Consider the following 10,094-nt stretch of genomic DNA (forward strand, 5'->3'; position numbering starts at 1 on the left):
GATTTAGTCAATTAGTCATTTACTGACAACAAAGTGAACCCTATTTAATCCATTTTATGTAGAACATTTTATCAAATGCTGTGACTACAATTCCTAGCACTAGTTAGTCTTTGCAAAACCTTAAGACATCAGAGTAAAAGTGGATACTCATCCAGAACTACAGAATTTTATCGTCCTGAACAAGGAGTGGCTTGTACTTTTAGAGCTTCAGAAAAACACTGATTCATGGGCAATGACGAGGATAATTTGCTTCAAGTAAAGACCTCATCTTGTGTTTAAAGTCAGTCACACGTTATCACTGTCGCCTGAATTTAACAGACTGTGGCAGCAAAATGTAATTCTTAGGAAACTTCCATTTAGTTGATCCACAACATTTGTATACAAACTAGTGAAAGTACGTGTGCAAAGGTTAAATCTTCATTTTAATATTGGAATTCAAGATTAGTGTTTCTGTATTAAATTATTTACATTTAGGTCACGTTCATTGTAAAACCGGGAACCGGGAAACTGGGAGTTTTATCTCCCAAACCTTTGACGTGTGTGCAGCCTTGTGGACAGACAGAGTACTGCTCTGTAAACGAACAGACACGGGCTGATTTGTCTCCACTTTCATGCTCGGTCACAATTTTATTTCCAGTGGGGAAAAGTGTTAGGAGATCATTTCAAAACAGTGCGGTTTTACTCATTTGAATTTTGCATTGTGATGGGACCTATAAATATCAACAAAAAAACAAGTTTAAACTAAAAATATAATCTGCACCAAAGAAAAAAAAAAGGTACCTAAACAAGAAGAAAAAAAAAAGTAACAATGGTGAACTGGGTTTTCCATAGGTGGTAAAACCGTAATCCCTCAATTAGCTCGTGTTTCAGTCATCATTACCACACAGTGTTACAGTAATTCATCTGTGAAAACTCCCAACTTGTTTTTGTGGGTAAAACTTACCACAACACTTTGTTCACACTTCCAGATAATCTCAAATAGGCACCATTTGCTGGACCTCAAACTGTGGGAGAAAATGCATTTAAGCAGATAAACCTGCATTCAATTTCAGTCATCTGGCAATCGCAGAGTGCAATAACTGCTTAAACGCATTATGTCTTTGGACCACTGGTGGTGTCGTCATACACGTGCTGAGCGGATGCCAGTTCCTCTTTTTGAGAACTCAAACCACAGTCAACGTGAGTCACTGAACTCAGCAGCAGGTGGGGTCGCGGTGGCTCTTCTTGGTCTGTAGGTTCACTGTGTTGGTGTGGATGAGGTGATCAGCTCTGTTGTCCAAAGCCAGAATGCGACGTACCGCCTCCTCAAAGGCTGATGCTACGTTTGTAGCATCCTTGGCGCTTGTCTCAAAGTACGGATGCCCGCCGTTCTCCCGGCACCACTGCCGGGCATCCTCCCCTGAAACCTGCCGCTCAGGCACATCCAGTTTGTTGCCCAGGACCACAAAGGGGAAGCTGTCCGGGTCCTTCACGTCAGCGTAATAAGTGAATTCCTTTTTCCAGTTGGACAAGTTGTGGAAGCTCTGGCCATCGTCCACACTGAAGGTGAGCAGGCAGCAGTCGGAGCCACGGTAGAAAGGTGTACGGAGGCTGCGGAAGCGCTCCTGACCTGCCGTGTCCCATATCTGCAGGGTGATGCGTTGCCCGTCCACCTCCAGCTCCTTGTTGAGGAACTCCACGCCTATCGTGTGAAAAAGGTGCGAGTCGAACTTGTTGGTGACGTAGCGGTTCATGAGTGAAGACTTCCCCACGCCACCATCCCCCAGGAGGATCACTTTGAAGAGCGAGGACTTGGACATCGTGGCTGCAGTGAGCCGGGTCAGGCCAGAGGAGGTCTTTGCTAGCCGTGACCAAAGGACTGTGGCAGAGCTTCAGCAACAGCAGCAAGGAAAGCAGCTTCACCTAGCGACAATAAAGAAAAACAAATATTAATGTAGCACCGCCCAACCTTTTTTACCTTTGGCCTCTCTCAAGGTCTGCTCCTCAGATAAGAAACTGCATCCTATTCAACTTTCACTTCACACTCTAAACAAGCAAAACAGGGTTTGTGTCTTTCATCACATGCTGAGTACAACTGATTAATGTCAGTTGACGAGATAATCCCATCATGCAGCCTCCCCTTCACACTAATCAGCTTCATACACTGTGAAATATGCAATCATAATATGCAGGACATCATTTGAACACTGATTACAGAATCATTACATCGTACACAGGTAAAGCATTTTAACAGGAACGAGAACTCAAATTTCTCATTTTTGTGTCGAGACACTGTTCATTTTGCTGACAATCAGGAGGAGAGAGATGAAAGCGTTTCGCACCGCAGATCACAAAGTGGCTGAAGGAGTTCACCCACTCACTGGCTCAACTGTTAAAATGAAGTGACTCATGAGGATTTGAGGGCTGATTTAATCCTGTACCACACAGTTACATACAACTTTGGGCTCATGGCAATCATTCCACCTACGCCCCAGTAGGTCTCTCTGGGAGAATAAAAACTAGGAGGAACACAATGAGTGTAGGCATCCCAGTAATGCAGTCATCACATGGAAAGACCCAAACACTCCTGCAGATTAGTCACTTTCTACCAGTACTCTCTAAACAGACTAGCATGTATGTCACGCTCATACAATAAAAGTAGCTTCAATGACTTTTCAAGCTAAAAGAATTCTAAATATTTGCTGGTTGCAGCTTCTCAGCAGTGACAATTTGAAGCTTTCCTTTTTTGCACATAATAAACAGTGTCCTTGCAGGCAACAGCAACAAGCAAACAATGTCATCTTGAGACTTTTGTTATCAGGCCCTTCAGAATCATTTTAGGCTTTCAGGACCATTGCAACAAACTGATTGAGTAAAAATGTTGCAATCAGCTCTACAGGAAATGTTAAAAGTGCGCAGCAGCACTATAGAATGAACCTACAGCTCATCAGGCTCATTAGAATGGAGACAGAATGGAGCAGAGGGGTGAACTGTGCTGTGGATGGAGGCCTATAGGCTGCAGTCACATGAGCTGGCGCAAAGAGCATGATCAGCCCGAGAATTAATGCGCTAAATAATGTCTTTGTCCTGGGACCTATGAACACAGCCTGTAGTGTCACTGCCTGCAGAGACACAGGAACCTTCACCGAAGAAAGAAAAAAATAAGAAAAAAAAAATGACGTAGGGAGGCTCAGATGAATGGCGCGCGCACACACACACTTAGTCATGTGCTTCATTCAGTAAAGGATTACTCTTTTTATCGGAGGCTGCTTCTTGGATTAAATTAACATTTTCTATGAACAGTTTAGTAGTAATGTTTCCCATCATGCCGTGGGAGTTGGTTCCGGTGACGCACCGTAGCTAAACGTATTCGTATTATATTGAATGCCATGCAGCTAACGTGGGGCGGGGATTGCGTTTTATTCTTCAACTTAGTTTGACGACATCACTTCCAGAAGCAGGAAAAAACAAGGACGAATGTAGACGACACTAAATTAAAAACGGGTTTCTGCAGGTTACTCGTGGGGTTAAGAGGGGTTAGCCTGTTAGCATGCAGTAGCTCTCGGGAAGTAATTACAGGTCTAAAACACAAACATAGACTTTCATTAACCTGTCTAAATGTTAAACCTTGCTAACGGGTTACGTCTGCATAAACAATGATAACAAAAACAATTCAAGCTAAAGAAACAGAGGGTTTGTCCGATTATAGGCGCAGTAGCGGTGCATACTCACGACTTTACTGGGCGATTGAAGCCATGTGATTTGTTTGGCCACCTCAGCCGCTTCACCGTCCGTGTGCCACTCACTGCGGGAACGTCCCTCCGTTCATGGCGGCAGGGAGCTGCTGTAAGGCGGGGGCACGTCGTCCTAGTGTCCCCCCCGAAGCCGTCTGTCCACCAGAACCGCCGGAGACGCTCATATGACCCCGGAGGACGGAGCCACGCCTCCTCCCATCATGCGCTTCTGCTGCGTCCAGATTGTGGGAGAGTGTAATAAATATTCTGTATAAGACTGATCCTCTAAATAAACATAATTTTTATTACGGAAAATATTTCACCCAAGTCACTGTAAATAATAATCTAAACAAAAACTATTTATCGTCATAAAACAACTGCGTTGGCCGGGAATCGAACCCGGGTCAACTGCTTGGAAGGCAGCTATGCTAACCACTATACCACCAACGCTACACAAATGTTAACGTGTCTGTTGCCATGATGTAATTGCCCTCTATAAAAATCAACAATATTGTGTATTTGTTCGTACGTTTATAGTAAATACAAGCGCATATGTAGTAGGTGTGTTGTTGTTGTGTGCAATTATATGTGCAATTGTTTTTCTCATCAATGGAAAAAAGGTCTTGCTTTAGGCCAATAAAACTCACAAGTGGTGAAAGCAAAAGCTTTAACTGTGACTGTTGCAATGTACAACTTGTGGTCAACACTGGGTGAAAGTGTCTGGGAAGCAGCTGCACCCAATATTTAATCTCCTGTTTAGGTCTGTAACGGTCGGCTGCTGATAGTTGTTTTACATATTTCATACATGTGAATGATGCCAACTGAGCAGATACTGTGCAGGGCCTCCTCTCTGCCGAGGTGTGTTTGTCTGTTTCTACCTATGAAACGGGAGCAATAATATAAATTAATTCAGCACGTTTGTTTGAAAGCCTAAAAGTCCTTTGGAACAGAAAAGAGACACAGCTTCTGACATGAGACACAACACAGGACACAGTGGAGACAAGCTGTGACTGGAGCAAAAGGCCAGTAAAGGCGCTGTCAGGGCTTTAGTCTTGAACTATGACATTTGGAAGGGTTAATTCATTAAAATAAAACTTATTTCTCAAAAGCATACTGCAGATATTTGAATTTAATAGACTCATTTTTACTTTTTCTGCATTATGTATCAGAGCCCACATTATTGATTTACTGTTATAAGTGACTCATACAGTAAGCGACTCCTCTTTATGCGTGATGGGGTATTTTACCCCAAAGCTGCAGATTCCTGACTCACATGCTCGACGCTCCCTAAGGTCATGTGTCTCATATACTAGATATGAATGGGACCGTGTAAGAGCAATTTTGTCAGCATTCATGCCAGAAATCACAGAAATGCAGCTGCATACGCCGTTATAAAGAAGATCCATTAGTGGGGGAAACGTGGAGGTTTAAACACGTCTGCTGCAGCTGAATCGATTACTAAATTAAATAATTCAGCAGCAACGAGAGACACTTCTTCAAAAGCTGTTTTTTCACTTCTAAACGTTCAATTCAATTCAATTTTATTTATATAGCGCCAAATGACAACAAAGTTATCTCAAGGCACTTTACAGGGTAAGACTTTACATAACTAAACCCGACAATTCCCACATACAGCAAGCTTTTAATTGTAATAATTACAATTTAACAGCATCGGTGTAGAGGAAAAACTCCCTTTCTAGCGAGGAAGGAACCTCCAGCGGAACCAGGCTGGACGTGGGCGGCCATCTGCCTCCACCGGCTCTAAATGTTGAAAGTGCTTAACAGCAGTAGACGTGCACATTGATGATGCTGAATCAGAGGCACACCCAGCCACTGTGGTACCACTGCTGCCCACACCCTCCACAGGTCACAAAGGTCATGGCGTCGTGGTCCGGGCCGCCCCGCCGCACCCACGCAGGCAGGAACAGCGCCCCCCTGGAGACCTGCGTCGCCCTGCAGTCCGAGCCCCCGCAGCGCCTGCAGCGGACCTTCTGCGTCTGCAGCCCCTCCGCGCCGCGAGGAAGCTGCCTCTCGCTCACCCCCTGGGACGAGTACGCCTCCCTCAGACGCCGCAGCTCGGCGCAGGCCATGTCCTCGGCCGACATGCGGGCGAACGCCCCGGGCGTCAGCGAGCCGCTCCGGAGGCCCTGATGCAGGTGGCTGTTTTTGGGGTTCCTCAGATTGGCCACCTTGCTCCTCACGCTGGCCTTGTATTTGGTCTGGCTGGACTGGTGGCGCTCGTGGATGTGGCGCTCGATGTGCGCCGCCAGCTCTGCGGCCTTGTGCCGATCCGGGCTTTCGGGGCCGAGGGCACCGAGGAGGAGCTGAACGCATTTGGTTCTTACGGGGGAGAGCTCTGGACAGGTGCTCTGTGCAGCAGAGGCTTGTGTTGCTGCTGAGGCGTCCGCATCCACAGCCATTGAACCGGAGCGGGAACGCTCCTGCATGGACGCTCCTCCGTCCCTGACAGGAAGCTCAGCGTCTCTGCTCTGGACTGAGCGCTTCCCCTCCTGCGTGGCGTTGCTGCACTGCCTCTTCCACTTGGACATCAGGCTCCTGACCGCCGTCTTCACGCCGCCGTGGCAGCAGCTCCTCCGGAGCCCGTAGAGGACTGTGGCGATGCCCGTTGTTTCCAGCTGCTCCGCTGTGACGGGTGTGTTGTCCAGGTCACAGAGGAGGGTCAGGATGTTCCCATAGCTCCTGTCTGCACGGAGCTTCTCTATCTGCAGGGCACACTGGGCCATTTCCCCTGTATCCATGGTTGCTACAGAGATCAAGTGTAGGATACGTTGTAAATATAGTGATTAGATATACTCACACTTCTATATATATACATATACATATATGTGCAATCTAATGCAAAAGAACATATTTTTCAGTAACGCCCCACTTAAAAGAATACACAGTTACAAATACAGACTAACTTTGCGTGATTTGTGTCAGTTTACCTGCAGAATCGCAGCTTCTTCCGACGTCCCTGAGAGCGTCTACAGGGGAGCAGCCATGTTGAATGTGTCTTCGAACACAGGACGTTGCCTGGATCCACCTCTAGGCGGCGCTGCATCCTCATCAATGCACACAGCCGCTGTTTAACTTGTAAAACTGGTTATTTTTGGTTCTGTTGTTGTTTTTAAGGAATGGTGGTTTAAATAAAAAAATGTAGGTATGCGCCATAGCATCAACATTAACATCCTGAATTCTATAAATGCTTATGATGCATTTAAACTGCTGTTGAATAACAATAGTAATCTGTGATTGTTCTAAAATGTATTTCTTAAGGAATCTTTTGTGTGCGCATTTGGATACTGCTCTTCCATGTAACAGGTTTATCTCTTTAAACTCTTCCCGTTGTGTTGACAAGGACACCAATCCGGATTAATATCTGTGTCAAGTACGTAATTAGAGTCGATGAGGCAATTTAGGGTGCGGGGATTAAAGTAAATCTGTGAAACATCAGGCCCGTCCTCTGCCATTTCTAGATATTTGTGAACCCTACGCACAGAGGGGGGTCTCGACGGTCTGCATGCTGAGACGCGCAGTCTGCACACAAGCAGCCGGGGGGATGTTCAGAGGGATGCAGACCAGCAGAAGAATGGAAGGTATCTCTGGCAAGATGAGGCAGGACTCGTCTTGGCAGCAAGGCAGGCAATAATTACATGCTATGCAAGAAGACGAGTGGACAGACAAGGGTGGACGAAGCTTGCAGAAAAATGTCATTTTAGCCTCAGAGTAGTTCAGTGTACTGTTTGTAACCCAAATGTTTACATGCAGCAACTATTTGATATCATTTGAGTGATTTTAATGTAGTCACTGATCAAAGACCTGTGCTAGCGATGAGTAAAATCTATCTATTAACCAGTGTGAGCTAGAATTATTTTGAAAATTATTAATCTTAATCTGAAATTAAATTGGACGGCGTAGGATAGTAAGCATTTGGCATTGACATATGGAAGTGACATTTTCACATGTGATGTTTTTTTTATAGGCTCAGCAGCTGTGAACATTAAGAAGCAGACTGAGAGCTCTTTGGAGAAGCTTCACTGACTTAATGGAAGCAGGCAGCTTCTGCATATATAAATTATACAAAGTAGAAAAAGTTTATATAAAAAATCACTTTTTAATCCAGTGGAGTAGATTTAAAAGCAGCACTGTAATCCAACGAGTGCTTCTGTAAAACGGCATATAGTGTTACTCAGGCACAAATACCTGCAGGACATCTGAAGAGATGAGAAGGCTTCTATTATGTAATTGTGGCTATGACATCATCCAGCCAACCTTCTATTAAAGTTTAGCTTCACGCAGCTGGATCCAATGGTGATGAAAGTCCTGAGGGAAAGTTGATACAGTGCCTCTTTGCGTAATGACTCCTGGCTCCTCAGAATTCAACAGCAGCTTTTAAACCCTCAAATGGGAGTTAAAGCTTCCAGGAGGCTTTTAGCAGCGTTAATGTTTAACCTTTCTCTCCAAACAGCGCTGGCTTGAGGGGTTTTCTGACGGCGTGTCCGGGAAAAAGCAACACGAGTCGTGACACTTGTTGTGCACGTGTGTTGCTGTTTGTGTTTTGCCATTCATTCAACCTGTGACCTTTTAGTGGCAGGAGGATCCGCTCCTCAAACTGGGTGCTGAGTTGGGTGGGGCCCGAGCGGCCTTTAGGTGACGCAGACAAACGTTCCTACACACCAGTCTACAGTTTGCAGGGCCCCGTTTCTAGTTCCCTCCAGCTCACACGACGGGAATTCCGGAAACACTTCCGAGGGTGTTCAGATCTTATAGAATAAATTCACCGGGGCCTGTCTGCATCTGCACCCTCCTCATCTGTGGGATGGAATTTTACCAGCACACAGGCGCCGTGGCTCCCGCTCGCCGACAGGTGGCGCTGTGTGCGCTGCTGAGCTCAGCGGCGTGAGCACTGTGAGGAAGTGGAATCCTGCTGTATCACGTCCTGCTTCGTCTCCGCCTATTGTGAGCGCCCACCGCTCCGGGCTGGACACGCACACACACGCACACACACACACACACACACACGCACACGCACACGCACACACACACACACACACACGCACACGCACACACACATACTCCGCCCTTAGCTTGAGAAATCCTGGAGGAGGAGGCAGACATTCTTGTTGAAGTGATCATTCTTTTCATGAGAAACCATTTATGACACCATGGTCAGTACACACACGCCCCCAGACCTGAAACAGCCCCTGGCTCCATGAGCTGAATGCGTAGGGTGAAATTCACCCTGTGAAGGGTTAATTGACCTAGGGACTGTAAACAAATGATTGAGACGAGAGCATACATACTTTATTTTTGTTCTGGCATTTCCTTGTAAGATCAACACAAGCAACGTTACAGTTGCAGCTGATGGTTTGTTGTGAACATGGTTTTGTTGGCTCACACTCTGTAGGTGTGACCTGCTGCACACAGAGACCTAAACACCAACTCTTTAATTCTTCTCTAATTTAAGCCACAATAACATTCAACAATTCCCTTTGTGACGATAGCAAAGCTTTTGAGTATGATCCCTGATGACCTTAGAGGAAGTTTGGTCTCTTCTGTTTTTACTCGGTTTGAAACTGAACGGCTTCTACAAGTTTAGCCTGTACTTTATTAAAGTCTTGCACCATTTGAGGCAGGAAATGAGAGTCCCCAGACACGCCGCTACAAAACTGCTGTTTTGTCTGCTCTGGCTGCTCCTTTTCTGATAATACTGTTATCGCAGCCAGAAGCAACACGAGGAACCGAGCAGGCTCTGGGTCCTCCTGCATTATAATAGATTTAATTTTATAACACCTTGGACGAGGTGATGCAACACACAGCAACAGCTCCAAAGAATTGGAAGGAAATTCCTGATTCCTTTACCTGTTATTCTAAAGACAACATCCTGAGGGGTGTGTTGATATTAACATCCTGCTCACAGGTGACATAACAGCTGTCTGTGCACGGCTTAAAACACACATTTTTCCGTATTGTTTCATCACAGCTGTTTTGCCAGAACTCCTGTCTCTCCCACACACACACATTAATGGGACACATGGTTGGCTTTGTGGGAAATCCTCTACCAGCTGGCCCCCGGGTGATGAAAAAAATCACATCCTGTCATTGTTGCTAACAGTTCTGCAGCATTAACCAAAATAAGATCTGTAATGTGATCACAGTCGAGGGGTGAGGCCCGAAGTGCAAAGTGTTCAGCTGTTAACAGAGGGTTAACAGATCAAATAACAGGAACCTAATGATGAATATTTTTCAACTATAAATAAGCCATTTTTAAACAACTGTTGATATGAAGTGAATATTAAACGCAAATACTCAAGCACATTAGTGATAAATCTCAAAATGTCAACAAAAATCAGAACAAATAGTGAGATGTTTGTGTTC

The 10,094-nt window shown here is 45.5% G+C and overlaps 2 protein-coding genes and 1 non-coding gene across 3 annotated transcripts; all 3 read right to left on the reverse strand.

Annotated features, from left to right (window-relative positions):
* Nucleotides 1-593: 593 nt before the first annotated feature.
* LOC114870606 (ras-related protein Rab-9A-like) lies at nt 594-3,907 on the reverse strand. The gene is made up of 2 exons (XM_029175469.3): nt 3,712-3,907; nt 594-1,902 (listed from the first exon to the last, which is right to left on the reverse strand). The coding sequence occupies exon 2, from the start codon at nt 1,797-1,799 to the stop codon at nt 1,194-1,196; it is 606 nt and encodes a 201-aa protein (XP_029031302.1). The 5' UTR covers nt 1,800-1,902; nt 3,712-3,907; the 3' UTR covers nt 594-1,193.
* Nucleotides 3,908-4,091: 184 nt separating this feature from the next.
* On the reverse strand, nt 4,092-4,163 carry trnag-ucc (transfer RNA glycine (anticodon UCC)). The gene has a single exon. It is a non-coding gene; the product is annotated as a tRNA-Gly (tRNA).
* Nucleotides 4,164-5,237: 1,074 nt separating this feature from the next.
* On the reverse strand, nt 5,238-8,704 carry LOC114851342 (transcription elongation factor A N-terminal and central domain-containing protein). The gene is made up of 2 exons (XM_029143117.3): nt 6,662-8,704; nt 5,238-6,477 (listed from the first exon to the last, which is right to left on the reverse strand). The coding sequence occupies exon 2, from the start codon at nt 6,470-6,472 to the stop codon at nt 5,528-5,530; it is 945 nt and encodes a 314-aa protein (XP_028998950.1). The 5' UTR covers nt 6,473-6,477; nt 6,662-8,704; the 3' UTR covers nt 5,238-5,527.
* Between the last annotated feature and the right edge of the window lie 1,390 nt (nt 8,705-10,094).

The sequence above is a fragment of the Betta splendens genome, chromosome 2 (assembly GCF_900634795.4).
Source record: "Betta splendens chromosome 2, fBetSpl5.4, whole genome shotgun sequence".
NCBI classification, from domain to species: Eukaryota; Metazoa; Chordata; class Actinopteri; order Anabantiformes; family Osphronemidae; genus Betta; species Betta splendens.

Excerpts from the sequence above, each read along its gene's own strand:
- LOC114851342 (XM_029143117.3), bottom strand. The coding sequence starts at position 6,472 with ATGGATACAGGGGAAATGGCCCAGTGTGCCCTGCAGATAGAGAAGCTC.
- LOC114870606 (XM_029175469.3), bottom strand. The coding sequence starts at position 1,799 with ATGTCCAAGTCCTCGCTCTTCAAAGTGATCCTCCTGGGGGATGGTGGC.